A 26,694-nucleotide genomic window follows, 5' to 3' on the forward strand; every position below is an offset into this window, starting at 1 on the left:
AAGATAAATAATTTCTATTTGTTCATCAGTCAAAATTCTGCAAGCACAGGTTTAATTAAGATCACTTCCCAAACAATTAAAGGAAGATCTAAAATGTGGTTATGAAGATGAATTTTAGGGCATAGAACTGAAGACAACCGACAGTAGCTTTTCTTTTCTTTTTAAATCTTTTTATTGAGTAAGTATACAAAAAAGGTAAGCCATATAAACATTAATACAATGTTAAAGTATAATAAAATTCCAAAAGATAACAATACCAAAAAGAAAATACTACAAACAATGTAATTTAAGCATAAGAAACCAAGATAACATAATAGTATACTAGATTTTATATATATCAATGGAAAAAAAAAGAAAAAAAAAAAACCCCAAAAAAAAAACCCACCGTGCAACTAACTAAAAGCAAAGCAAAGCAATGGGCTAACTTGAAACCAAACAGAGTTAAACTTAAAATCACGTCCTCAATCCCGACCTCCATTAAAACAGTGAAGAAAAAACAAGAAGGGTAAATATTACATTAAATGAAAATATCGAATAAAAGGTCCCCAAATCTGTTCAAATTTAAATGAAGAATCATAAAGGTTACTTCTAATTTTCTCCAGATTCAAACATAAAATCGTCTGAGAAAACCAAAAAAAGGTAGTTGGAGCATTAAGCTCTTTCCAATGTTGTAAAATACATCTTTTCCCCATTAAAGTAAGAAATGCAATCATTCTACGGGCTGAAGGGGAAAGATTACTAGAAATTTTAGGTAGTCCAAAGATAGCAGTAATAGGGTGAGGAGAGATATCTATATTTAATACCTTAGAAATAATATTGAAAATATCTCTCCAAAAAGTTTCCAAAGTAGGGCAAGACCAAAACATATGAGTTAAAGAGGCTATCTGCCCCGAACATCTATCACAGAAAGGATTAATATGCGAGTAAAAACGCGCTAACTTATCTTTGGACATATGTGCTCTATGAACCACTTTAAATTGAATTAGGGAATGTTTAGCACAAATAGAGGAAGTATTAACTAATTGTAAAATCTGCCCCCAATCATCCACAGAAATGGTAAGCCCCAATTCCTGTTCCCAATCTACCCTAATCTTATCAAATGGAGCTTTCCTAAGTTTCATAATAATATTATAAATCATAACCGATGCACCTTTCTGACATGGATTAAGGTTAATTATCGAATCTAAAATATATATAGGAGGAAGCATTGGAAAGGAAGTAAGTATAGTACTTAGGAAATTTCTAACTTGTAAATATCTAAAAAAATGTATTCTTGATAAGTTATATTTATTAGATAATTGTTCAAAAGACATAAGGGAACCATCTAAAAATAAATCCAAAAACCGTAAAATACCCTTAGTCTTCCAAGTTTGAAAAGCGCGATCCGTAAAAGAGGGAGGAAAAAATATGTTACCTAAAATAGGAATCGCTAACCCGAATTGATTAAGATCAAAAAATTTTCTGAATTGAAACCAAATGCGCAAAGCATATTTAACTATCGGGTTAGAGACCTGCTTAAGACGTTTCGAATCAAAAGGAAGAGAGGAACCTAAAATAGAACCAAGTGTATAACCCTGAACAGATTGTAATTCCAATGCTACCCATTTAGGAATAAATAGTATGTCCCGGTCAAGTAACCAAAATTTCATATGTCGAATATTAATAGCCCAATAATAAAATCTAAAGTTAGGTAATGCTAAACCTCCATCTCTCTTAGCTTTCTGTAAATGTATTTTACCCAGTCTCGGATTCTTGTTCTGCCAAATAAATGAAGAAATTTTAGAGTCAACTTTATCAAAAAAAGATTTAGGAACGAAAATTGGTAATGCCTGAAACACATATAAAAATTTTGGCAAAAAAAACATCTTAACTGCATTAATATGACCAATCAAAGTTAAATATAAGGGAAACCATTTAGATGAAAGTTGAGTAATATGGTCTATTAATGGTAAAAAGTTAGTCTTAAATAAATCTTTATGTTTACAAGTAATTTTAATCCCAAGATATGAAAAGTAATTATTAATCAATTTAAATGGAAATTTATAATATAAGGGAAGATGTTTATTAATCGGAAAAAGTTCACTCTTACTAAGATTTAATTTATAACCTGAGAAAAGACCAAATTGTGCTAATAACTCTAAAACAGCAGGAATGGATCTCTCAGGATTAGAAATATATAAAAGTAAATCATCAGCATAGAGTGATAATTTATGGGACTTTAATCCCCGAGTTATCCCAGTAATATTTAAAGATTCTCGAATAGCAATTGCAAGAGGTTCTAATGCAATATCAAATAATAGGGGACTAAGAGGACAGCCTTGTCGAGTACCACGAAAGAGAGGAAAAAAAGGTGAGTTTAAGGAGTTAGTACGAACCGAGGCTACAGGGGAGTAATATAACAGTTTAATCCAGGATATAAATTTCAAGCTAAAATTAAACATTTCAAGCACCTTAAATAAATAAGGCCATTCTACTCTATCAAAAGCTTTCTCGGCATCTAAAGAAATAACACACTCAGGAACATTTTGTGAGGGAGTATAAACGATATTTAACAATGTACGAATATTATAAAAAGAGTAACGACCTTTAATAAAACCCGTTTGGTCTTCCGAAATAATAGAAGGAAGTACTTTTTCTAGTCTATTTGCTAATAACTTAGAAAAAACTTTAGAATCAACATTTAATAAAGATATTGGTCTATAAGATGCACATTGAGCAGGGTCTTTATCCTTCTTTAGTATTAAAGAAATTGATGCTCTATTAAAAGATTCCGGAAGTTTACCAAGTTTCAAAGAAGCCTCAAAAACCTTATAGAGCCAAGGAATCAATAAAGAAGCAAAACATTTATAAAATTCAACGGTAAACCCATCAGGGCCAGGAGCTTTCCCCAGATTCATAGAAAAAATAACATTCTTAATCTCATCCATTGTAATGGAAGTATCTAATAAAGAAGACATATCCTGTGAAATCAGAGGGAAGTCTAACTTATCTAAAAAATCATTCATATATTTAGAATCTCGAGGAGACTCTGATTGGTATAAAGAAGAATAAAAATCACAAAAGGTTTGATTAATCCCCACATGATCCAATATCAATCGATCATTTTGGTTATAAATCTGATTGATTTGAGATTTAACATAATTAGATTTCAACTGATTAGCCAGCAGCTTGCCAATTTTATCACTGTGAACATAAAAATCACTTCTTGTTTTCTTTAATTGGTTTACAATCGAGGACGAGAGTAGTAAACTGTGTTCCATTTGAAGTTCAGTTCTTTGTTTGTATAGCTCCTCAGAAGGAGCCATAACATATTTCTTATCAATTTCTTTAATCTTGTCCACAATTACCATCTCCTCCTGCTTCTGTTTCTTCCTCAAAGCAACGGAATACGAAATAATCTGACCCCGAATATAGGCTTTAAAAGTGTCCCAAAGAGTGTTAACCGAAATATCTTCTGTATGGTTAATTGTAAAAAAAAGCTCAATCTGTTCATTCATAAAATTAACAAAGTCCGAGTCCTGAAGCAACAGCGAATTAAAACGCCATTGTCTATTGTTTGGTATATTGGCCATAATTTTAATAGAAAGCTTAAGTGGAGCATGATCCGAAATGGTTATAGAATCATAATCACATTTAATCACTGAAGGAATGAGACGAGAATCAATGAAAAAATAATCAATTCTTGAATAGGAATGATGAACATGTGAAAAGAAGGAAAAATCTTTTTCCTGAGGATGCAGAAAACGCCAAATGTCCGTCGACCCAGAATCAGAAAGGAAAAAATTAATCAAATTTGCAGATTTATTAGGTAAAGTCCGTAAAGGAGCCGAACGGTCCAAAGCTGGAGATAAACAGGTATTAAGATCTCCGCCCCAAATCAATGAAAACTCGTTCAAATTCGGAAACTGATCAAACAATGATTTATAAAATTCCGGACAATCCATATTAGGAGCATAAACATTAACCAAAACTACTTTTTTATTAAATAATAAACCACTAACCAATAAAAATCTACCATTCGGATCAGAGATAATATCCTGTTGTATAAAAGTAACTGAGGAGTCTATAAAAATAGAGACGCCTCGAATCTTAGCATTGGAGTTCGAATGAAATTGTTGTCCCTTCCAAAATTTGAAAAAACGTAGTCTGTCCCCCCTCCGTACATGGGTCTCTTGTAAAAATAAAATTTGTGCTTTAAGTCTCCGGAACACTTTAAAAACTTTTTTCCTTTTAATAGGATGATTAAGACCATTAGTATTCCAGGAGACAAAATTAATAATAGACTCCATAAATCCTAAAGTCAACCCATAACAAGGAGGATTGACAATAGGCGCGACCCACAGACCCGGAGAGGAAACAGAACATACAAAAGATACCGGGGAAAAGGACGTAACCAATACTTCAATAATGTATATAGCCCAAAGAGAAACAAACTAAAACGTGAAGCCCCTCCCACCGCCCCCCACCCCAGGACCCCAAGGCGAAATCTAAAGCAGACCCGCCAGAAAGAAGCAAGCGCTAAAACTACCCCCATGACTTCCGGTATACGCTCCCTAAAAAAAAGGTATAAATATGAAAAGGATCAGCTAATTGTAAAACAGTAAAAAAAATAAGTAAAAAAAAGTTAGCTCAATTAAAATACACACAGAACAGAACAAAAGCCGGAAAGTATATATTAAAAAAAAACCACAATAAACCTCAAACTCATGAATAGACACAGCAACAAAAAAAATAGGATTATTAACATAAAATGATTATAAAAAGCAAAACAGAATAAAATTTAAAAAAAACTACAAAATTTAAGGCCGCACAGGAAATACGTAAGATGACAAAAGGGAAGTAACCACCCAGAATCCCCTGGAAAAAGAAAGAAATGACGCAGTTAAAAAGAAAGTTTAGCAGCCATATTAAGAAATCAAAAGTAAACTTTTCTGCCCAAATAGGGCACAGAAAAGTTAAAACCAACCAATTCACAGCCTCCGATCAACGGAGAAAATTAAAAAAAAAGGCAATTAAGATGTTGAAGATGAAAGTTGATCCAGATAACTCTGGGCATCCGATGGAGAATCAAAAAAACGAAGAGCTCCATCTAACATGCGAATCCTTAGACGTGCAGGGTACAGCAGCGCTGGTCTTAAATCCATCTTATAGAATTCCGACATCACGGATCTGTAACGGACCCGTTGGTCCCAGATTGGTTTACTGAAATCTTCCACGAATCGGAACTTAAGATCCGAAAAATCAATGAAACCTTTAGATCGAGCGAATCGAAACAGTCTCTCCTTGTCTTGAAAGTAATGAAAACGTAAGATAACATGCCTAGGTCTATCTGACCTAGACGAGTATGATGGGATTCTGTGAACACGATCCAGTAGCGGTGGTTGGTCAGGAAATACAGTAGGGAATGCATCTTTTAAAAGTTGAGAGAAATATTTCATAGGGTTGTTAGCTTCCACGGCTTCCCTGACGCCAATCATTCGTAAATTCTGCCGTCGCATTCTAGATTCCAAGTCAGAGTTTTTAAAAGTCAAAAAGTCAAGTTTCTTCTTCATTACATTAATTGTTTCTTCGACTTTCCCCATCTTAAGCTCACTTTGTTGCGCGGATTTTTGAAGACCAGATATAGCCGACTGATGTTCCGCAATACATGTTTGCATCTTATCAATTAAATCGGCAATTTTCTGGAAATTAGTTGAGATTTCCATATGAATCAGGTCTTTAACAGAGCCCATAATTTCTGTACGAATCATCTCCCTAACAGAGGTTGAAATTTCCCTCTGAATTAACTCCGATATAGCTTCCAAAGTCACCGGTGATTCAGTCGGAGGGAGATCCGTAGCTTTCGGTTTAACCGGAGGTTTACCATCCTTGCCGTCTTTCCCGTTCTTAGACATAGCCGATCTCAGTATCATCCAATTGTCAGAGAATTCAGTTTAATTCAAAGTATTGTAAAAATTGATGCCTTAATAGTTAATTAAAGTATAGCTGACCATAGAGAGAAAAAACTCAGAGGTAATGGAGCGAGTCAAGAACGCGACTTCACTCCATGAGCGCTACCGGAAGTCTCCGACAGTAGCTTTTAAGGATAGGAAATAATTGAATGAAAAATAAAAAAAAGAATGCAGGTGAATAAGTCTTGGTGATTATCTGCAAAATGGATCCACAATGCACAATCAACAATGTACTTCAGAACTCAGTATTACAATATTCTGTCCTTCTATAAAATATTTATCAAGGCCCAGCTGGGAAAGCGATTGGAAGTTTTAGATGACATAACATTATATTGTGAAAGTGTGAAAGGGGAAAGGAGTGTTGGTGAAGAAACAACAGGTTTCTGGTCATGTTTCTGCTACATAGTGACTGCTCAGCCTTACCTAAAAAGATCTGAAGAGTAGAATAACTGATCTACACTCAGTCTCACACATTAAATACTGTCACTTAAAAAAGAAACTATATAGTGAACAATGACGTATAACTGTATAATTGGATGAATATACACTTCAATTTTTGCCCAAGTTATACAAGCATTTTTAAGCAATTTCTGGGATCCAATGGAGTTTTTGAATCAAAGGAAGGTGTAGGTTAAAACCGTAAAGTTCCCACCATTAGAAAACGCAAAGAAGTGGATCAAGGAGATAAATTAAGGGAATAGGACTGATAGCAATGTTCTAAGAGCTAGCACAAACTCAATGGGCCTACATCATAGGGAAATATGGAACAATTAAATTCGCTAAATGGACTTCCAGATCATTGAAGAAAAGACACAAAGAAGCTTCTATCCAACTGCAAATGGGAATCACTTGTCTGCAGATTTTCATTGCTGCCATGCTTCTGATTTCCCCATTTCCCCTCAAGGAATGGTGTAATTTAAAGAACAGATTTCAGAACAGCACTTGCCCAAATGGCTGTTCTTAGTGTGTCAATGTAGAGCATTACTGGACTCTACACCGACAGAGCTACAACACTCATCCAGTTCAGATCTACAATATGACAGATACATCAGCGCACTTCAGCCACCATCTCAAAAAGGATTTGCAAGCGATTTTCCACACGGGGTTTTATCTGACACCTCTGCATTTTAATTACAAAAATACAACTGTTCATTAAAAATTAAAAAGATCATAATCACAAAATTATAGATCATCCTATCAAAGTGATTACTACCAAGCTCTCAGGATAACAAAGCATTTATATACCATGACATTCCAGCTCTTATAAATTTCCTGAACTGCATCAGGAACAGAATAATAAACAATGCAACCAAGAACAATTAGCCTGAAGATTGGGAAATTTTCAAACCAAGGGAAGGGAAGCAATGACACCAATCAAGCAAAGAACATTAGACTGTCAATTTGCAAATAACAATTAACAAAGGCTAAGTGCTACCTTTACCGACTGATGGAAGAGAAATTATAATGAGAAAATAACACAGAAGTATTTTTTTTGTTTCCCCTTTGTGGATGAAGGCATAGAAAATTTCCCAGAAGTAATGGAAAACAAGAGATCCAAAGTGAATCAGGAGTGAATGAAATCAGTATAAAATTGAACATTATATTCCTAGTATCCAATGATCTTCATCTCAGGATTTTGTAAAAGGTGGCTAAGGAGATGGTGATTGTTTTTAAATTCCTTAGATCTGAAAATGAATCTCTTATTATGGAAAGATATAAGAGATTCACTTTCAGATCTAAGGAATGTGAAAACAATCACCATCTGCAGAAGGGAGAAAATGGTAAACCACACTATCAAGTTCCATAAGCATTCTATATATTTCTATGAGATAATTTTTCATAGGTCCAGTTACTCAGGTATCACTGGTAAAGATGTTTCAATTATCAAGGACATGTTAGCAGGCAGTTAGAAGATAACAACCAGACCAGATACAGCCACTGTAGTAAACCATTTTTGATAAATCAGTCAGTATTTTTTCAGAGGCAGGAACCAATGGATGTCATAAATTTGGACCTGTAGAACATCTTCACTACGGCCCCACACAAAATTACAGCATATAGGATTAGGCTAAATTACTCATCTACACTAAAGATTGGTTAACAAACAGCAGGAATAAATAGGTCATATTCCGATTGAGAGACTGAATTATGGGTTGCCACAGAGGTCTGTGCTGGTGGTCCAGATTCACAGACTACAGTAATAGTATGGATGACAGAAGCAAATAATTATCAAATAAACTAACTGCTGGAGGAACTCAGCCAGTCAGGCGGCATCTGCAGAGGCAGAATAACATGCTTAGGTTGCATCAGGAGAACATCAGATGCTGCCTGACCACGAAGTTCCTCCAGAGGTTTGGTTTTAAATCCAGATTATAACATCTGCAATCACTTCGTGTCACCAGGGAAATACCAAAGTTTGCTGATGGTAAAAATGTTAGTGAGGGTTATCTGGAGCTTCCAGAGATCAAGGAGCAACCAGAAACCATCAAGGCGATATTGACAGGCCGTAAGAACACAAGACATAAGAGCAGGATTAGGCCATTTGGCCCATCAAGTCTGGTCTGCCATTCCATCATCTCTGATTTATTATCCCTCACAACCCCATTCTGCTTTCTTATTGTAACATTTGACACCCTCACTAATCAAGAACCTATCAACCTCCACTTTAAATATACCCAATGACTTGACCTCTACAGACATCTGTGGTAATGAATTCCAAAGAATCACCACCTTCTGGCTAACTTAATTCCTCCCCAGTCTCTATTTTAAAGGGACATCCTTGTAATCTGAAGCTGTGCCCTCTGGTCCCCACATCCCCACTGTAGGAAACATCTTCTCCTTGTCCATTCTGTCTAGGCCTTTCAATATTTGATGTTCCAATGAGATTCCCCCTCATTCTTCTAAACTCCAGAGAGCATAGGGCCAGATTCATCAAATGCTGCCCCTTCCTTCTTGGGAGCATTCACATAAACCTCCACTGGACCCTCATCAATGCCAGCACATATTTTCTTAAATACGGGGTCTAAACCTGCTCACAATACTCCAAGTGTGGTCCAAACAGTGCCTTAAAAAGCCTCAGCAATACACCTTTGCTTTTATATTCTTGTCTTCTCGAAAGGAATACATTGCATTTGTCTTCCTTACCACCAACTTAACCTTTAGGGAATCCTGCATGAGGATTATCCGAAAACCTCCAAAATCTGATTTTCTTTCGAGCGCTGACATGACACACACAAAAGGAAAAGGTGCTGGGAAAGTTCCCAGGTGATCCGCAGGTCTCAGTGCACCACAGACTTTTCTGAGAAGTGACTTTACATATGAACAGAAGTTAATGAAAAATAGAAAAATATTGCAGAGAACGAAAAATGAAGATCTTGTTGTATTGAAAGAATAAATTGTCAGCAGAGTAAATATATATTGCTTAAAAGATATGCTTATTATGAAACAACCAAAATCTATGACAAAAAACTGAAAATTGAAGGCAATTGTGAAAATTCAGCAGGCCAGGCTGATTGCAGAAATTTAAGAAAAGGCACAGCATTAATTTTTTTAAGATTTGCCGTGATAAAGTGTCTGCTGTTCATGAAGCAACAGAGAAATTCATTGATGAGATTGCCAAGATCATTGCTGATGAAAATCTAACATGATGAACAGCTGCAACAGTACATATGTATGATGAACAAGTGTAAGATAAAGACTTCTTACTGGTAGCACATAAATTCAAAGTTGGAAATGATGGCAATGCCAAACAGCTACTAACTGTCCATCTGGGCGGCTGAGATAGACAGCTATTAAAAATATTGTATAAAACTACTCTGAGTATATGTAAGAGCTGTTTATGTAATCTAAATGGATTTCATGTTTAGACTTGGGTCCCATCCCTAAAGTATCTCATTATATAGACACAATAATTCCAAAATCCAAAAAAAAACTGAAATGCTTATAGCCCGAAGCATTTTGGATAAGGGGTGCTCAACCTGTAATATGTGAATGAGCAAGGCTACAGCAGATGAAATACCGTACAAAGTGATGTTTATCCACTTTTATAGAAAAATAAATGAGGAGAGATTGAAAGATGTTTGTGTTCAAAACAATCTGGGGCACTTGAACATGCATGACTAAAAAATGCAAGAAATTAGAAAAACTAACAGCACACTGGCCTTCACTGCAAAATATTTTTTGAGCATGAGCAAAATCACTGCAATACATACATGGCCCTGGAATATGGTACCTGCATTTTCTACTCAAGAAAGCCGCAATAGTGACACAGAGAATGCAACAAAGGCTTCCTGGGATGGGAGCTTGTACTGAGGAAAGAAAAGGCACACTTAGATTATATTGACTTTATTTTTGGAAGAACGAGAGGCGTTTTCCTATTAATAAAAAAATCTTATGGACCTGACAGGAGATATAGGGAGGTGAGACAACAGCAAATTCCCTGAATATCTATGCAACATCTAATTGAGTGTGCTATCAAGGAGCCTTGTAAAACTAAACTGAATCAACAACAATAGCTTAACACTCAAACAGGTGGAGTCATCACTTGCAGAGAGGAGTATGACTTGTTCCTGACGGACAGTCATTTCAGCCCCAGGACATCATAGCAGGAGTTCCTCAGGGCAATATCTTATGCCCTGCCAACTTCAGCTGGTTCAATGACCTTCTTTCCATCAGAAGATCAAAAGTGAGTACATTGTCTGATGATTTCAGAGTTTTATTTCTAGTTGCAATGCTGAGAGATAGCAATCCAGCCTATATGCAACAAGATCGGACAACATTCAGGCATGTACTAATAAGTTGTAAGTTACACTTACGAGCCAGTCAATGACCACGACCAACAAGAGAGTCTTAACATTCAATGGCACCACAATCAATTAATCATCTGTCGTCAACATCATGGTGGAAGTAGGTGGTGGTGGGATGGAAACGTAGGGAAAAAGGGGTGGTCACCCTTGACCAGCAACTCAACTGGACACATCACATAAATATTCTGGCTTGCGAGCACAGGTTAGAGGCTGTGTGTCCTGTGGTGAGTGACTCACTCCCTGAGACCTGAAAGTCTTTCCACCATCTACAAGACAAGTCTGGAGCATGATGCTTGGATGTACATGGCTCCATAACTGAAGAAACTTTGTTCTTTGCAGGCCAAAGCACCACAACTTGACTAGTAAACCACTCTTCTCCCAACTACACCATCGTACAGTGGATGAAGTATGTGCCATCTATACAATGCAATGCAGTTGGCTAGGCTATGGCTGACCTGCAATCTCTATTGCCAAGGACAAAAACTTCAAGCACATTGGAAACTTTCAACTGCAGGTTCCCCTGCAAGAGCATGCCATGCAGACTTGGAAATATTACCCATATTTTGTTATTCACTGGGTTAAAATAGGACAATACAGGAACCTTTCGCCTATATTGTCCATGGTAACCATTAAGACCATTTAATACCAATCTCATTTACCTGCACTTGGCCTGTGATCTTCAATGCCAAGGCAATTTAAGTGATCCTCTAACTAGTTAATCTTGGAACTTCCAACCCAACAGCATTGTGGAAATACTTTCACCAGGACTGCAGTTGTTCACAACCATGACGCATCATCACTGTCTTTTCAAGGACAATTAAAATGGGCAACAGATGTTGGCCTTGCCTGCAGCAGCCTATTGGCAAAAAATGAATTGAAAACCCTGGACAGCACTTCTTGGTGCAGTTTAGCATGGAAATGGCAATTAATTTAAACAGGTAGTAATATTTCTATAACCTCAAAATAAGGCACAAAAGAAATTAACATTTTATATTGAGTGCTACCATTGTCTACCCCCAATATGAAGATTTCATGCAACAGCTATCTACTGCAACTAAAGGGAAAATCATGTTATTTTAAATGCAGGACTGTAGAGGGTTAAAATAAAACCTGAGATACTGGATGCTTATTTTGATGAGTAAATTGCAATGGTTTTATTTAAAATCACTGCTCCATTTAAACTGGAAGTACAGTTTCACAATTCTTGCAAGGCTCTCAAAAGAAATGATGGAAAAATTGTGATTGAAATGATTTTTGCAAACCAATCTTTCAATCAGTGCCAAAAACACTGACAGGCAGCAAAAAGCATAAACAGCTTGAATTGTACATGATTAAATAAATTTATACTTAAAAAATGGTGCCACTGGTCCCAGATAAATAAAAACTGATTGTCAATTACACTAAAAAAGGAACATTTCCTCTTTTACTGAAGGATTGACTCAAGACTGCAATCTTCGGGATTACCCACCACCCCAACCACCACCACTCAAGAATCCCAAAGGGCTAATCTTTTGATTACAAAATGACCTGGTAGGAGTGGAGCTTTCTCCAGGTGACATTTATGGAGATGCTTGCCTTTTAAAGCCACTGCTGCCACAGAGGAGGCACTGGAAGTTGGGGTCTCTCCCATGTGACTTTTCTTGTGGCCAATCAGGTGATTGTGGGACTGACACTGCAGGCCACACTGCTCGCACACAAATCTTTGAGACTTGTAATGGACACCGTGGTGATTTCGAGCATGGACCCGAAGGTAGGCAGCCGTGGTGAAACCTACACAAAGATAGGGATTTTAGGTGATGAAAACTAAACACAAACAGCTTCACATCCACAACTTCAGGGGTATTTAAAAGCCTTATTTCAAAAAAAAAGTTCATAATGTTAAACAAGTCAGCACATTTTATCACAAGACATCAGGATTACATTTAATGAAACCTGTTAAATTGTATTTTAACTGGAAATACAAAATTCGAGAATTTTTATGCAACTGCAGTATGCAATGTCACTGATTTATTACACTAAAGATTTGCTTCAGTAAGTTGCTGTCTCATTGCATAAATAATACGTCAGAATTATTGTAACGTTTTGAAAACAGCTGTAAGCAAGGGAATCCAAGTTTTAAAATAATGAAGCAGAAATTACTTGTTGGAGAAGTTTCGGGAACACTGACTTCGGGAAAAGGAGTTAGAGAGAAAAATAGCCAAGCTGCGTTCTCAAATAGGTGAGGACTTGCAAATATTTTTGTTATCATGCCAGAGTCAGGAATTGTGCCCTAGGATTGAAAACTTTCCTCTGTTATTTAAGACTAAAGGTAAGATAAGATGAGGAAATTATAAAACAATCTAACTTTAATTTTAGGTAGCCGTGTTGCAATATATCATTGGGATCAGAAGAACCGAGCACTTATATGAATATGGAAAAGGGCACTTTGGTGTGGAAATTAAATTAAAACTTTTGGAAGCTACAGCTTCATTGGCAAAAGCATACTTCAAATGGAGCTCAGTCAGGCTATTTCTTCTAAAAAAAAATGCATCAAGTAGTTTGAACAGAACATTTTTTAGGGACTAACTGAGTAGCAGCAATGGGACTCTAAACTGGAACTTCCATTTGAATAGCTAAGCACTCTTAACCATGGAATAAAATTTTCTGGGAATTGGCTTGTAAATTTAAAAAAAAAGGAATTCTTTTAAAAATGCGCAAGACATTTCCAGTTACAGAGTAACTACCGCAGAAAAATATCACATCACAACTGTTCAAACTTCATGTCATTACTTTCCAATTTTACCAACACCTGACTTAAGGGTGAGAAGGAACTCGTTCAGGGAAGCACTTGATAATTTATGTCAAAAGGTGGCAATGTTAGAAGCTGTATTTTTTTCTTCCAGTGTTTTTAATTTCTAATTGTAGTTTGAGCACAATTTAAAAGCACTCAGTTGGCATGATGACTGTTGACTAAAAGTTCTCCACTTAAAATAGAAACCAATTTTCTCAACAAAACACCTGCAATAAAGCCAATTTTTTAAAATTGATTTTTGAAAAATAAAACAGTGGGCTAATGCCTTTCTTTCCAAGTTTACGTAATTATAATTTGTGACTATCCAAGAAAATTGCGATAAGAAACCACTTTTACTAAACACCTTCATCAAGAGATACAAAACTCTTTTGCCCAATTGCAGAAAGTGGAAGCAATGACTCTTAGCACCAAGGAATTAGTTTTTTAAGCATCTCTATATTTGCTTCAGATTCCAGAATGTGCAGTTGTATGTTTTCCTTTAAAATGTATCCAAGAATTCTACAAGAATACCATACCTTTGTTACAGACATTGCAGTTGTGATTTTGATTGTGATTATGCATTTTGATGTGGTTAGAGATGTAAGCTGCACTCAGCAGTTTACCACAGATGTGACAGGACACCTTCCCTTCGTGGCGGATCATGTGTGAACGCAGGCGATCTTTGGTGGCAAAGGCTGCATCACATGTCTATGAGGATACAAGACAGCTATCAGTGACTTCATTTGCTTCACAAAATGTATTAGCTAAGTCACATTTTCATATTGAACAACTAGGAAAAGTCAGCATACTTAACATTATACCACTATATAATTTCAATTATTTTCCAAATGAATATCTTCTATATATTAAAACTAAATTTAGTTCCAAGAACTAATTCCTATAGGCATTCTATTAGTCTTGACTGATATACTGTAGAACACAACACACAACTCTTCTATTGTTTCACACTTCGACTTCTCTGTAGGGACAAGATGCTGTAACCAACTTCATATGAAACAAAGCAGATGTTGGATAAACAGGAATTATTTTATTATCATTAATGAAGAGAGCATCACGGCTGGTTACAATGACACTGACAGAACCCCAGATGCTGGACCCTGCTTGATTATCTAGATGGAAAATTATGTAGTTAGTACAAAATGTAAAATAACGTGAACCCCATGTGGGTTTGCTTACATAATAAAGTTGGTATCTCATTGCCATAAGTGTGGAGGAACTGGAAGGTTTTTAAGATATAAACTCAACTTACTGTTGAAAATATTTAACAGTATTAAGGAATTAATATCTGATGATCTTTGATGATCGATTACTACAATAAATTACAGGGAGTCAGTGTATTCAGCTTTGGTGTTCAAGTGAAGTCAGATATATGGCCGGCTAGAGCCATTTTAGCACATATTTGCTACTCACCCTCTCACTTCTATCAATTACTGTATAACACGACTTACCTGTTTGATAACTCCATTTGCTCACCTTGGCTATGATATTTCAACCAACAAATGCCAATTTAGAACCTTTTAGAGGATCTAATCTAAATAATTTTAAATTTGGGTGTGCATGGGAAATGGGAGAGGGGATGATGATGAGAATCGAGTTAACTAGGAATTCTGATATCACTCCTGATATCAAAACACTTGCTTTAATCAATCACAGGAATAAATTATCTTTTCCGTTTGTGATTGGAAGTAGGGAGTAGGGACAAGTATTAGGACCAGAATATCATAAAATAGAAATACTCTTCACATCAATCATTTGCTTGGAGCTTTAAAATAAAAAGGTACCAAGTAGAAGCCAAAACTCATTGAAATCAACCAAAAACTGAAAGGCTTAGATGGAGAGAACATGTAAAGGATGTTTCTAATACTGGGAGAGGACAGATCCTTGAATTAGAAACACTTCCTTTTAGAAGAGAGATGAGGAGGATGAGGAGAGATGAGGATTCCTTTAGCCAGAGTTTGGTGAATCTGTGGAATTTGTTGCCACAGATGGCTATGGAGGCCAAGTCATTATACTTAAAGCGGAGACAGATAGGATCTTGATTAGTAAGGATGTCACAGGTTACAGGGAAAAGCAGGAGATTGGGGTTGAGCATGATAATAAATCAGTCATGATGGAATGGCAGAGCAAACTAGATGGTCAAATGGCCTAATTCCGTTCCTCTCTTTTATTATCTGAATAGGGGGAGAAATAAAATAAACAATATATTCTCATAAGACACTTGCTTGCAAAGGTTTTGTTTAAAGATTTCTAATGCTTGATACTATTGCCTTTAGTACACTGAATTCTCCTTTTAACTAATATTGTTTCATGAACTATATGTGTAATTACCTGTATTTCCACCACCCCAGTCATAATAGGAAACCTTTTAGAATCAGTAAGAATGTAGTTCTCCCTATTTATCAACCAATTCAAGAAACATTCCCAGTAATCTGTTTTCCCTTTCTTGAAACCCAGGAAACAGCCTAACCTTGCTGCAATTTCAAAGCACACAGTTGTTCGTACTCATTTTTTGAAATTGTCCTCCATTGCACAACATTAACTTTGGACAGCTTTAACTTTTTCTCTGTTAACTTTGGAGAAACGTGTAATAACAATAATCACAACCCCGCTTAAAGATGTGCATTTCTATAATACTTTCCCCAAACCAGAAGAACGTTAATTAAACACCACAAAGCAAATCAAGCAATTGTGATCCTCAGTGAGCAACAGGTGGACACTAGAGCACTTGGTTTGTAATTGGAAGACCTTCTCTTTTGTTTGTTGAGTCAGTCTTCCCAAAGGAAGGGAGGGATGAAATACGTGCAGGTTGTGGGAGAGGGGCAATGGGGAAGGAGAGAGAGGAAACAGCATTGAGTAAAGTTTGGGTAGCAGCCCTTCCCCGCATTCCTCAACTGAGCTAGCTAGTAACCCAAGGGAATGTCCTGGTAGCACTAGACAATGGACCACTTCTTCACCTCCCTCCCGTAGGAATCGCAAAGGTGTGCAGTAAGAAAATTATATAAAATACTTTGATTTAAAGAACAGTTTTGGAACTTTTGACAGCCTTTTGAAATTGACAATCTTTGAACATTTCTTTATCCATTTGGACAATACCTCTTAACTGGCTTTAAAACAGAAAAATAGGAAGTTACTTGGCATTTGAAGGGTCTCTCTGTGGAATGAACATGTTTGACATGACAGCTCAGATGATCAGGCCTGGAGAGGGAAAAGAAGGCAGCGGATTAGATTTAAACAGAATAAATACCACATTTACATTTTAAAACTATCAGAAAAGCTGTTTGATGATTGTATAAGCATATGCACACCCCAAGATAATATCTGTCCACATTACAGAGAAGCTCCAAAGTATCAGTCTGTGATGTTAGCTGATTTTGCCTGAGACAAATCCTCAGTGTCTTAGCAGAGTCCCCAGTCAAGCCAATATCATAGTCATACTTTATTTATCCACAACAAAACAGAGTTAGAAGTCAAAGGGTTAAAGAAAAAGATGTCCAATCGTGTACCAACCAAGTTGAACCTATAACATTTTCCTGTTGATATTTCAACTTATTGAAACTAGTGTTTATTAAGGGTTAGCCAATAAAAAAACAGCCTTTGAAACTCTGACAAGTTCATAAAATTATATATGTACTAAGTAAAAATTATCTTCCAAGTTTCAAACCCTTTAACCAAAACATATATATTCAATTTGCAATTACCTATATATTTTAAACGAAAATATTTTAAAACATACAACATAAATTCCTGATAAAAGCTTAAGAGATAAGCATAAATCCATCTGGCTGTTGCATGGAGAAGCTGAAATGGTATCTCTGAGCAAAGCCCCTCAAAAAAACCAAACTTAGAGCATGTTGTACAGCACTGCTATGGCAACTAAAGCAGTCGAAGTAAAATTTCCCTCAGCTGTTCCATTACCATTTTCGCCCCAACATCACTTACTCCACCTTTATTTTTAATCTCCCCTCCCATACTGACAAAGGGTCTCTTAACCTGCAACATTAACATGAATGGTGAATGGTGATAACCTGCTGATTACATTATGCTACATGCCTGTGATGCTATTGCAAGTAAGTTTTTTTAATAATTTTGCATACACATACTTGCGCAAGTGACAATAAACTCGACATTGAGTGTTTTCAGCTATTTCTCTTTTGCTATTTGTACTCTTATCAGCAATGACCCCCGCTCTTTTCCACATCATCCTACTGAACCTCGTCTTGTTTACCTGGAGAATCCCTTTCCACAAAGGCTGCAGATGTAAGGTTTGTTGATGCCCCCTTCGTGTGACCGCACGTGATAACTCATGCGATCCTTTCTCTTGAAACGCTGCTGGCATATTGGACACTCAAACGGCTTTTCGTCTGAGTGTGAAAGTTTGTGCCGGTTGAGGTGGTAAACGTCACGGAATGCTTTGCCGCACAGTTCACAGCCGTGATTCTTCTTCACTCGCCTGTTTGCATTCTTGCTGGCTGTGACTGCCGAGGTGCTGCTGGTGACGGTGGATGTGGAGGCAGCAGTTGTGGTCAGCATCCCTGCTACGGTCGACACCAGTGACGCCGTGCCAACCACACCGGGCGTCGATGACATCAATGAAACCATGGTTGGTACTTTCCTTGGCCGTGAGACCAACTTGATTCCTGTGTGGCAAGACTCATGCCGCCGCAGGTGATAACTGTCTCTGAATGCCTTGCTGCAGTAACTGCAGATCACTGGTGTTCTGGTTTTCTCCTTCTTTTCCACCGTCACAGCAGGCTTTGGCGCTTCTTTGGGATCAGGGGTTTTTGGAGCTGCAGGCAGTGTTGTCACAGGGACTTGCTCACGCGGCTCACTGGCTGAATGCAATATCGGCAGCAGGTTATTCTGCACATGTTGCTGGTGTTGCTGCTGCGAGACATCAGCTGCCTACAAAACAAAGTGAGAGTCAGCTGAAAACTGTTGTTCTTCAATACCACCTCTCTTTGTTCAGATGAACTGATCCCACCTACATGTTGAGAAGCTGACACACTGTTTAAAGCCCTTCATATACTTCATGTACTTGTATAAACTTGGTGTTCCCTTACCCACATAATAACTCATTAGAAGATTAACTGAAATATGGAGCCCCAAAGAAATGTGAATGCTGCAATCTGGAGCAACCCGACTGCTTAGGAACTCAGCAGGTCAGGCCGCATCCAGGGAGACAAAGAAATCATCCAGATTTCTTGTCAAGACCCTACTTCAGTACCCCAATATCCTGATGTAGGGTCTCAACTTGAAATGTTGACTATTGTTTTGCCTCAGCAGCTACTGTCTGACTCCGAGATCCTCCAGCAGTGTGTTTTTTTTTGTGTTAACTGGCATGATTGACTTGGATTGGCTTCGTGCAATCTGAACTTGTAACAGCAATGGAACATTGGTGAGTGCATCCATAACCTCAGCCGCCATTGTACAAACAAGTATTTTTACAATACATCCCCAAATGACTGTCTCAAACCTCCAGAGCCCCCAAATTAAATTCTATCCAGATCTGATCTGTTTTAGTTGGCACAAGACTAACAATTATATGTGACTGTGCGGGTTCCCTCTGGTTTCCTCCCAGAGAGCAAAGACATAATAGTTGATAGGTTAATTGGGTATTGTAATGTGGCCCATGATTAGGCTTGGATTAAATCAAGGGATTATTGGGTGGTGTGGCTCAAAGGTCCGGAAGGGCCTAATCCACGCTGTACCTCAAAAATTAAATACACTGACACTGTTTCAGATTATATTTTGATGACAATCACAGAGTCCAGACATTTGGACATGATACCGGCAAAAAATAGCCCCCAGTGTATCTTTAAAATAATGGATTCTCAGGACATAAACAATCCTTGCAAGGTCAAGGTCAAATGCTATGTCAGAGTTCACTGAGAAGTTTGTGGTCAATGTTCAAAATCAGCTGTAGTCCTTGTAATGAACATCATCCTCAAAGGTGCAAGGTAGAAAACTCACAGATTACTGGGTAGAAAATGCACCAAAGTTAGAATTGTGTTCAACTCGGGGGGGTGGGGTGATGACATCCCCTTGACATTATCATCATTCTTCTTAGTAACAGAAATCAAGATGTCTGTTGAAGTTTATCTCAGCAAGTCAGTATAATACATTTGGCAGATCACAAATACTATAACCATAGCATGATCACAATGGGGTGGGCAGCCGGCGAATCAGTCAAGTGTAACAGCATATCCTGAATGCCATCAAGCCACTTGAAAACAGGTTAATTTTTAACAAATCAAAGAATTTTGCGTCATGGTGTTGCTTGATCTAGGGCACCTCTGGAGCTAATGGCTTTGGTTGAGACAAACCTGTGAAGCTTTCAGCCAACACCAGCAAGTGGGAATTTAATGGCCATCCATTTGTTCAGGACTGTCATCAATTGGATACTAACACTCATCACCTGCTTTAAGGATCACAGTGGCAGTTTCATTATCAGTGAATGATGCCAACACTAAGTCCTATTTCTGACCTTGCCAATTATGAAGCAGCTGGGCAAAAAATTGAGCACACTACTCTGAGAACTCCTGGGAAACTTTCAAAGAACACTCTTGAGTTCACGAGTGTCATAAGTGATTTGAGCCAGAGGGGTTTAAATTTCCTCATGTTTGCATGTTTAAAATTATTCTCAGTCACTTTGAAAAAGGACTCCTTGGTGCTCCACCCAACTGATGATTACTTTGATGTCAAGGCAATCCTTTTCATACTCTCAATGCTATTCAGATATTGCATCCACAAAATCTTTTTTGCACAAAGTGAATTAAGCATCAAAGAGATTATTGCAGTGTCTGAGTAACAACTTGACTGAGTTGTCAATTACATTATCACCTCTATAATGATAGGGTGTTAACTGCCCAGGTAATATTTATCTTACTTGTGGATAGGTTCCATCTGGGTTATCTCTATTATTGTACTGAACAGCTTATTGAGATTGAGGAACAGGATAGAGAGACATTTTGTTCCTTAAATTTCCTCTCATCTATTGTCATAAGTGACCTAACACTTCACATGAGTTTTTGCTCAATATCCTCCAGTTAATTTTCTTTTTGAGATTATCAACCAGCCCAGATTTATATAGTTTGCCAAAGACAATTCTAAACTTCTATGACAATTTTGTAGAAGTATTCTTGCTTGCATTTTATAAGACCTTGTTTAAATTTTAGAACAATGCCCTTGCCGGCAACCTCCCCAAACAGTGTCTCTCTTTCTTCTTAGTATTAGTTCTTTTTAATATCTGGACAACTTCAAATCACCTCCTCAATGTTCTGAATTTCAAGTTGTACACCCCTACCTTGTGCATTGTTCCCCATAAGCTGCGCGGGTGTGAGGCTACACAGTAACTGAAATGCTCCCACACACGTAGCCTTTGTTGCCATGCAGCTGGAATTTTCTTAACACAAACAATTAAGGCGCCACGTAGTTTTTAGGACGTATAAAAAATTTCTTGCTCGGAGCAATGCTGGGCCGTCACAGCTGTTTAAAAAAAAATTTAGAGGGAACATTGATCATGTGTCCAAATAATATTCTGGCAATCTACCTCCAATCCCTCCAAGCACCTTTCATGCCTCTCAGGTTTGCAGACTGTACTCCCTCAACATTGACTTAACCACAGCATATATTTCTACCACAAACATGAAAAAATCTGCAGATGCTGGAAATCCAAAGCAACACAAACAAAATGCCGGAGGAACTCAGCAGGCCAAGCAGCATCTATGGAAGAGTAAACAGTCAATGTTTCGGGACAAGATCCTTCATCAGGGCTGGAAAGAAAGAGAAGTCAGCAGAGTGAGAAGGTGGAGGAGGGGAAGAAGATGTACAAGGTAGTAGGTAAAACTGGGGGAGGGGTGAAGTAAAGAGCGATAAAGTTGATTGGTGAAAGAGATAAAGGACTGAAGAGGGGGAATCTGATAGGAGAGGGCAGAAAACCATGGAAGAAAGGGAAGGAGGTGTGATAACCAGGTAAGGAGATAAGGTGAGAGAGGGAAACAGGAATGGGGAATGGTGGAGGGGCGGGGTGCAATACCCAGAAGTTTGAGAAATTGATATTCATGCCATCAGGTTGGAGGCTACCCAGATGGAATCGTTGCTCCTCCAACCCAAGTGTGGCCTCATCGCAGCTGTAGAGGCGGCCATAGACTGACATAATTTCTACCTACCTTGTACTTTAGTATAACTGGTTTACAATAACCAGCGTTCACAATCTTTTATGTTCTGTACCAGATCCCTGGTATAAAGTGCATTGAACACCACCCCATTTCCCAATGTCTCTCTCAAACTTCTACCATTACAGATGTATCATTATTTAAAAGTTTAGATCCAAAGTGAATGACCCCATATCTATCTACACTGAAACCAATGTTAATTTATTTAAATTTATTAATACCTCTGTTAAGTAATATTTCCATCCATGCTGCTTACAATGTAGCCTACCTTTGTGGCACTGCCAAACTTACATACGTGGGTTTCTATCACACGATCCAAATATAACTATGGTGATCAGTTGCAGCTTAAACAAATCCTGGCAGGAAACCGCAAGTCACATCCTGCCAATTTAATCCTACCGTCACCTGCCTCTCACTCAATTTCCTTAACAGTCAACAATCTGGCTTCAATTCTATGAATTTAACTTTAGCCAGTGGTATTTTGCACAGGAATTCACTGTAGACTTCCTTCAAGTGCATTTGGTGTTTGTCATCACATGGACTATGCAATGGTTGTTCTTACCAAGGTTGATACCAGTGGCCAGATCTTCAATCAGGTGGAAATAAAACAAGTTTCGGATCCTTCATCACATGACCCATGAAGATGAGTCACCTAGGTCACCTAGCTTTCAATGGCATTACCTGAAGCATTCTCCAGTCCCCTATCAAGAGTATATTGCTTATTTTTGCTTTCTTCATCTCCAACAAGTTGAATTCAATATGGGAGAATATAATTTGCCAGTTAAGATTTGAGACACTGGAGAGAATGAGGGGGTGACAAGAAAATCTTCAAGTTTGTTTACCCTGAAACCACAAGACTGCTTGGGAGCAAGAAGCAATGCTGAGGCTGCCAGAAACATTCTTACTTTGCTATGGGTCTCACTGCAGGGATATTTTATTACAGTTATATGTACAAACGTAGTAAGTTATGTGCTCCCTCTGTTGCATATAGCTCAAGATGCAAATAATGAGAGCTGATGGCATTAAGGCCATATAAACACTATGAATAAGAACCCATGACATAAACAATAGGGAGAATATGATGCTACAAGTACAATGTCAAGCTATTACTTGATAGGCTTAAAGAAGAAGAGAAAAAGACAAAAGACAATCTCGTGGGTGGTGAAGACGAATGGTGCACGGTGTATACTGACTTGCCATGTCCACATGATTAATGTTGCAGCAGGATACATTAATCTTTTGAACAGGTACAACAACATACACTACTTAATCTTTCTGACAAAATAGAATCAGAATTTTTAAAAAAACAAATTTTCTGAGTAGCTGCACTCAAAAAAAGTTACCTCAGGATATAGGTCATTAAATAATGTTTTCATTAATAATTAAAAGGGGCTCTAAGTGAGTTTACACGCAAGTTCAGTTTCTAGAGATTCTGGGACAATACAAGCACCTTTTTGATATAAAAGTACATAAAAGTATTTATACTACAAGTACTTGCCTGATCTTAGCTGCAATACTACAATTCTCTTCAGTACTTGGAAAGATACAGAAGCCATAACAAACACCAAGGCTTTAACTTACTACAACAGTGGAATAACCTGGCTACACAGCAGAGAAGTTGCTTCCATGAGATGAAATTGGCTGCTGCGGATACACTAGGAAACATGCCCAGCAACAGTTGAAGAGAGATGACAAGATTGCTGAGAGAAAAGATCAGTAGATGTTTAAGGTTACTGATTACATCACTACACTCAATTGTGCCAAGAGTCATCTAACCCACACAAACAACCAGAGCCTTAAGGCAGACTCTTCATGAGAATTGCCATATGTTTTCTGAAAGAAAAACGTAAGGTATGTTTGTGCACTTGCAAATCCTGTAAGTAACTGTGCCAAAACGTTTTATCCATTTAAGGAACCAAATCATTGGCCCTGGTCTGGAATGCAACCTCCATGCACCACTATCTTACATTCATGCATGAATTGGTTCTGGTCTCTACACTGGTGAAAAGAACGACCAATTGACACCATAAACTGGTGTGAGCACTTCAACAATGTGTATGTATAGAGAGTAACTGATATTGTGTCAGTTTTAATCTATCAACACCTTTGCATCAAAGCAGTATGTAAACAAAGTTGGATCAGCACATTCAAAAGGCTATCGACTGAACTGAAATTCTGACCTCCTACAAGACTTCAAAAATCTTTCTGCAATGCAGGTCTTTGTGAACTGATGTTGTTCACTGAATGAGATGCACATTTGATTGCACTGAGGGCAGGAAAAGAATTCTCACTTGACCTGGAAAAAAAGCTGCATTTCCTTCTCCCATAAATGCAAAATTAAAGTGTTATCACCTGTCATTGGTTAAGACAGAGAACATAGTGCAGAATTGGTGAGTGCGATCGACATCTTCAAACAGCAGTCTCCATGAACTACAGACTAACCAACTTCTAATTTGTGAGTTTCAAATTATCAATGAAAATTGTTAGTTTAAGATGCATACTCTTCTGGATTCCAATCAATAAAAAAATATATTAAATACTGGAAATACTCAAGTCAGGCAAGCTTCGTGGAGAGGACTCACGTTTCACAGAAATGACCATTTATCAGAAACCTCAAAAGCATTCTGATGAAAAGTCATCAACCTAACATGTTAGCAACACACACAAAGGTTGCTGGTGAATGCAGCAGGCCAGGCAGCATCTCTAGGAAGAGGTGCAGTCGACGTTTCAGGCCGAGACCCTTCGTCAGGACTAACTGAAGGAAGAGTGAGTAAGGGATTTGAAAGTTGGAGGGGGAGGGGGGGTCTCGGCCTGAAACGTCGACTGCACCTCTTCCTAGAGATGCTGCCTGGCCTGCTGCGTTCACCAGCAACTTTTATGTGTGTTGCTTGAATTTCCAGCATCTGCAGAATTCCTATTGTTTGCGAACCTAATATATTAATTTTATTTCTCTCTGCCTGGCTTATGGATCATTTCCAGCATTGCAACATTTCACTTTTCAATTGTGTACCTAGCTGAATTGATTCAAAATTAACACTCTAAGAGTTACTTTCATAACAGGAGTTGGGAATGCAGGACAACAAGGACGACTTGTGACTAGTTACGATGGAAGCCTCAACTACAGAGAACACAATGAGAGGATGTGTGCTTAAACTTCACGGGGGAGCCTTTTCCTTTTGGATTTTCTGTGTACCCATTACAGTGGTAGGTAAGATCCACTCTCTTTCACGATAACCTCATGAGCTCTACCGAAAACTGCAAATAAGGAAGTAAGGAAGGAGGAAGAGGGGTGTTAAAGGAAGCAAACAACACTGAGAACTCCTCATTGCTCACACTCTCAAAACTCTCATCAGCTTCACTGCAAATGGTACGTTTCAAGTAACAGAAGTTCTAACATTAAGCATGTGAAAAGCAGGCATCTACATTAGAGATTCAAGATTATGTTGAAATTATGGATGGTTTTGAAACTTTCCAACAAGTTTTTTCTGGCATAGGATTTAATATACATACAAAATGACATGTCTCACATAATAATTGCAAAAAACTGTTTGTGAACCCTTGGTAATTACCTGGCTTTCTGCATTAATTATTCATAAAATGTGGCCTGATCCCCACCTAAGTCACAATATTACACAAACACAATCTGCCTAAACTAGTAACACACCAACAATTGTACTTTTCATGTCCTTGTTGAACACATTGTTTAATCAATCACAGTCCAGGCAGGAAAAATATGTGAACTCTTGTATTTAATAACTGGTAAAACCTCTTTTAGCAGCAATAACCTCCAAACATTTCCTGTTGTTGATCAGACTTGTAATGGTGAGGAGGAAGATTAGACCATTCCTCCATACAAACCTGTTTCAGTTCATCAATATTTCTGGGACACCCTACCTCAACAGCCCTCTTCAGGTCATGCCACAATTGGGTTAAGGTCTGGACTCTGACTTGGCCATTCCAAAACATGAATTTTCTTCTTTTTAACCACTCTGTTGTTGATTTACTCTTGTGTTTCAGATCATTGTTTTGTTGCATCATCCAACTTCTATTAAATTTCAGGTGATGGACTGCTACCCTGACATTCTCCTATAAAAGTCTTGATACAATTTCAAATTTATTGTTCCCTCAACAATTGCCAGCTGTCTAGGCTCTGAGGCAGCAAAGCAGCCCTAAACCATAATGTTACTTCCACCATGCTTCACAGTTGGGATGAGTTTTTGGTGTAGGTGTGCAGTGCCCTTTTTCCTCCATAGAGGTGTGCATTTCTGCCAAAAAGTTCTACTTTCATCTCATATCTCCAGTCTCCTCAGAACATTGTCCCAGAAGCGTTGTGGAACATCCAGGTAATCTTCTGCAAATATGAAACATGTGGCAATGTTTTATTTTGAAGAGCAGTGGTTTCCTCCGTGATGCCCTTCCACGAACACCATTCTTGCTCAATGTTTTCTTATAGTGGACAAATGAACAGAGATTCTAGCAAGTTCTAGAGATTTCTGCAGCTCTTTGGTTGTTACTCTTGGGTTCTTTTTCACCTCCTCCAGCATTGCACATTGTGCTTTTGGTGTGATCTTTGCCAGATGCCCACTCCTAGGGACAGTAGCAACAGTACTGAATTTCCTCCATTTGTAGACAATTTCTCTTACTGTGGGTGATGAACACTCAGGTATTTAGAAATGCTTTTGTAGCCTTTTCCAACTTCACGTATCTCGACAATTATTCTAAGGTCCTCTGAAAGTTCTTTTGATCAAGACATGGTAATCTTTCTTGAGAAGAGCAGGCACTGTCAGTAACCTGACTGTATGTCTTTTTTTTATATAGGGCAGGGCACCTTCACAACCCTCACCTCCAATCTCATCTCATTGATTGGAACATCCAACACCAAATGGCTTTTGTAGAAGACATTACCCCAGAGACTCTCATACTTTTTTTGAATCTAGACTGTGATTGTTTAAATGGTGTACTCAGTATTGACA

The 26,694-nt window shown here is 37.8% G+C and overlaps 1 protein-coding gene across 6 annotated transcripts in view; it reads right to left on the reverse strand.

Moving 5' to 3' along the window:
• LOC134336972 (vascular endothelial zinc finger 1-like) overlaps positions 1-26,694 on the reverse strand; it is a 73,190-nt gene that overhangs the window by 26,633 nt on the left and 19,863 nt on the right. For 4 of the 6 annotated variants that reach the window (XM_063031715.1, XM_063031714.1, XM_063031712.1 and 1 more), the window contains exons 2-4: positions 17,773-18,449; positions 16,679-16,742; positions 14,063-14,234 (exon numbers count right to left, since the gene is read on the reverse strand). In XM_063031715.1, the coding sequence (XP_062887785.1) occupies positions 14,063-14,234; positions 16,679-16,742; positions 17,773-18,449 (913 nt within the window). Of the gene's footprint in view, positions 1-12,331; positions 12,527-14,062; positions 14,235-16,678; positions 16,743-17,772; positions 18,450-20,850; positions 20,985-26,694 lie in introns of those variants that run through there. The other 2 variants (XM_063031711.1, XM_063031710.1) reach the window with 2 other exon arrangements.

The sequence above is a fragment of the Mobula hypostoma genome, chromosome 23 (genome assembly GCF_963921235.1).
Source record: "Mobula hypostoma chromosome 23, sMobHyp1.1, whole genome shotgun sequence".
Lineage (NCBI taxonomy): Eukaryota > Metazoa > Chordata > Chondrichthyes > Myliobatiformes > Myliobatidae > Mobula > Mobula hypostoma.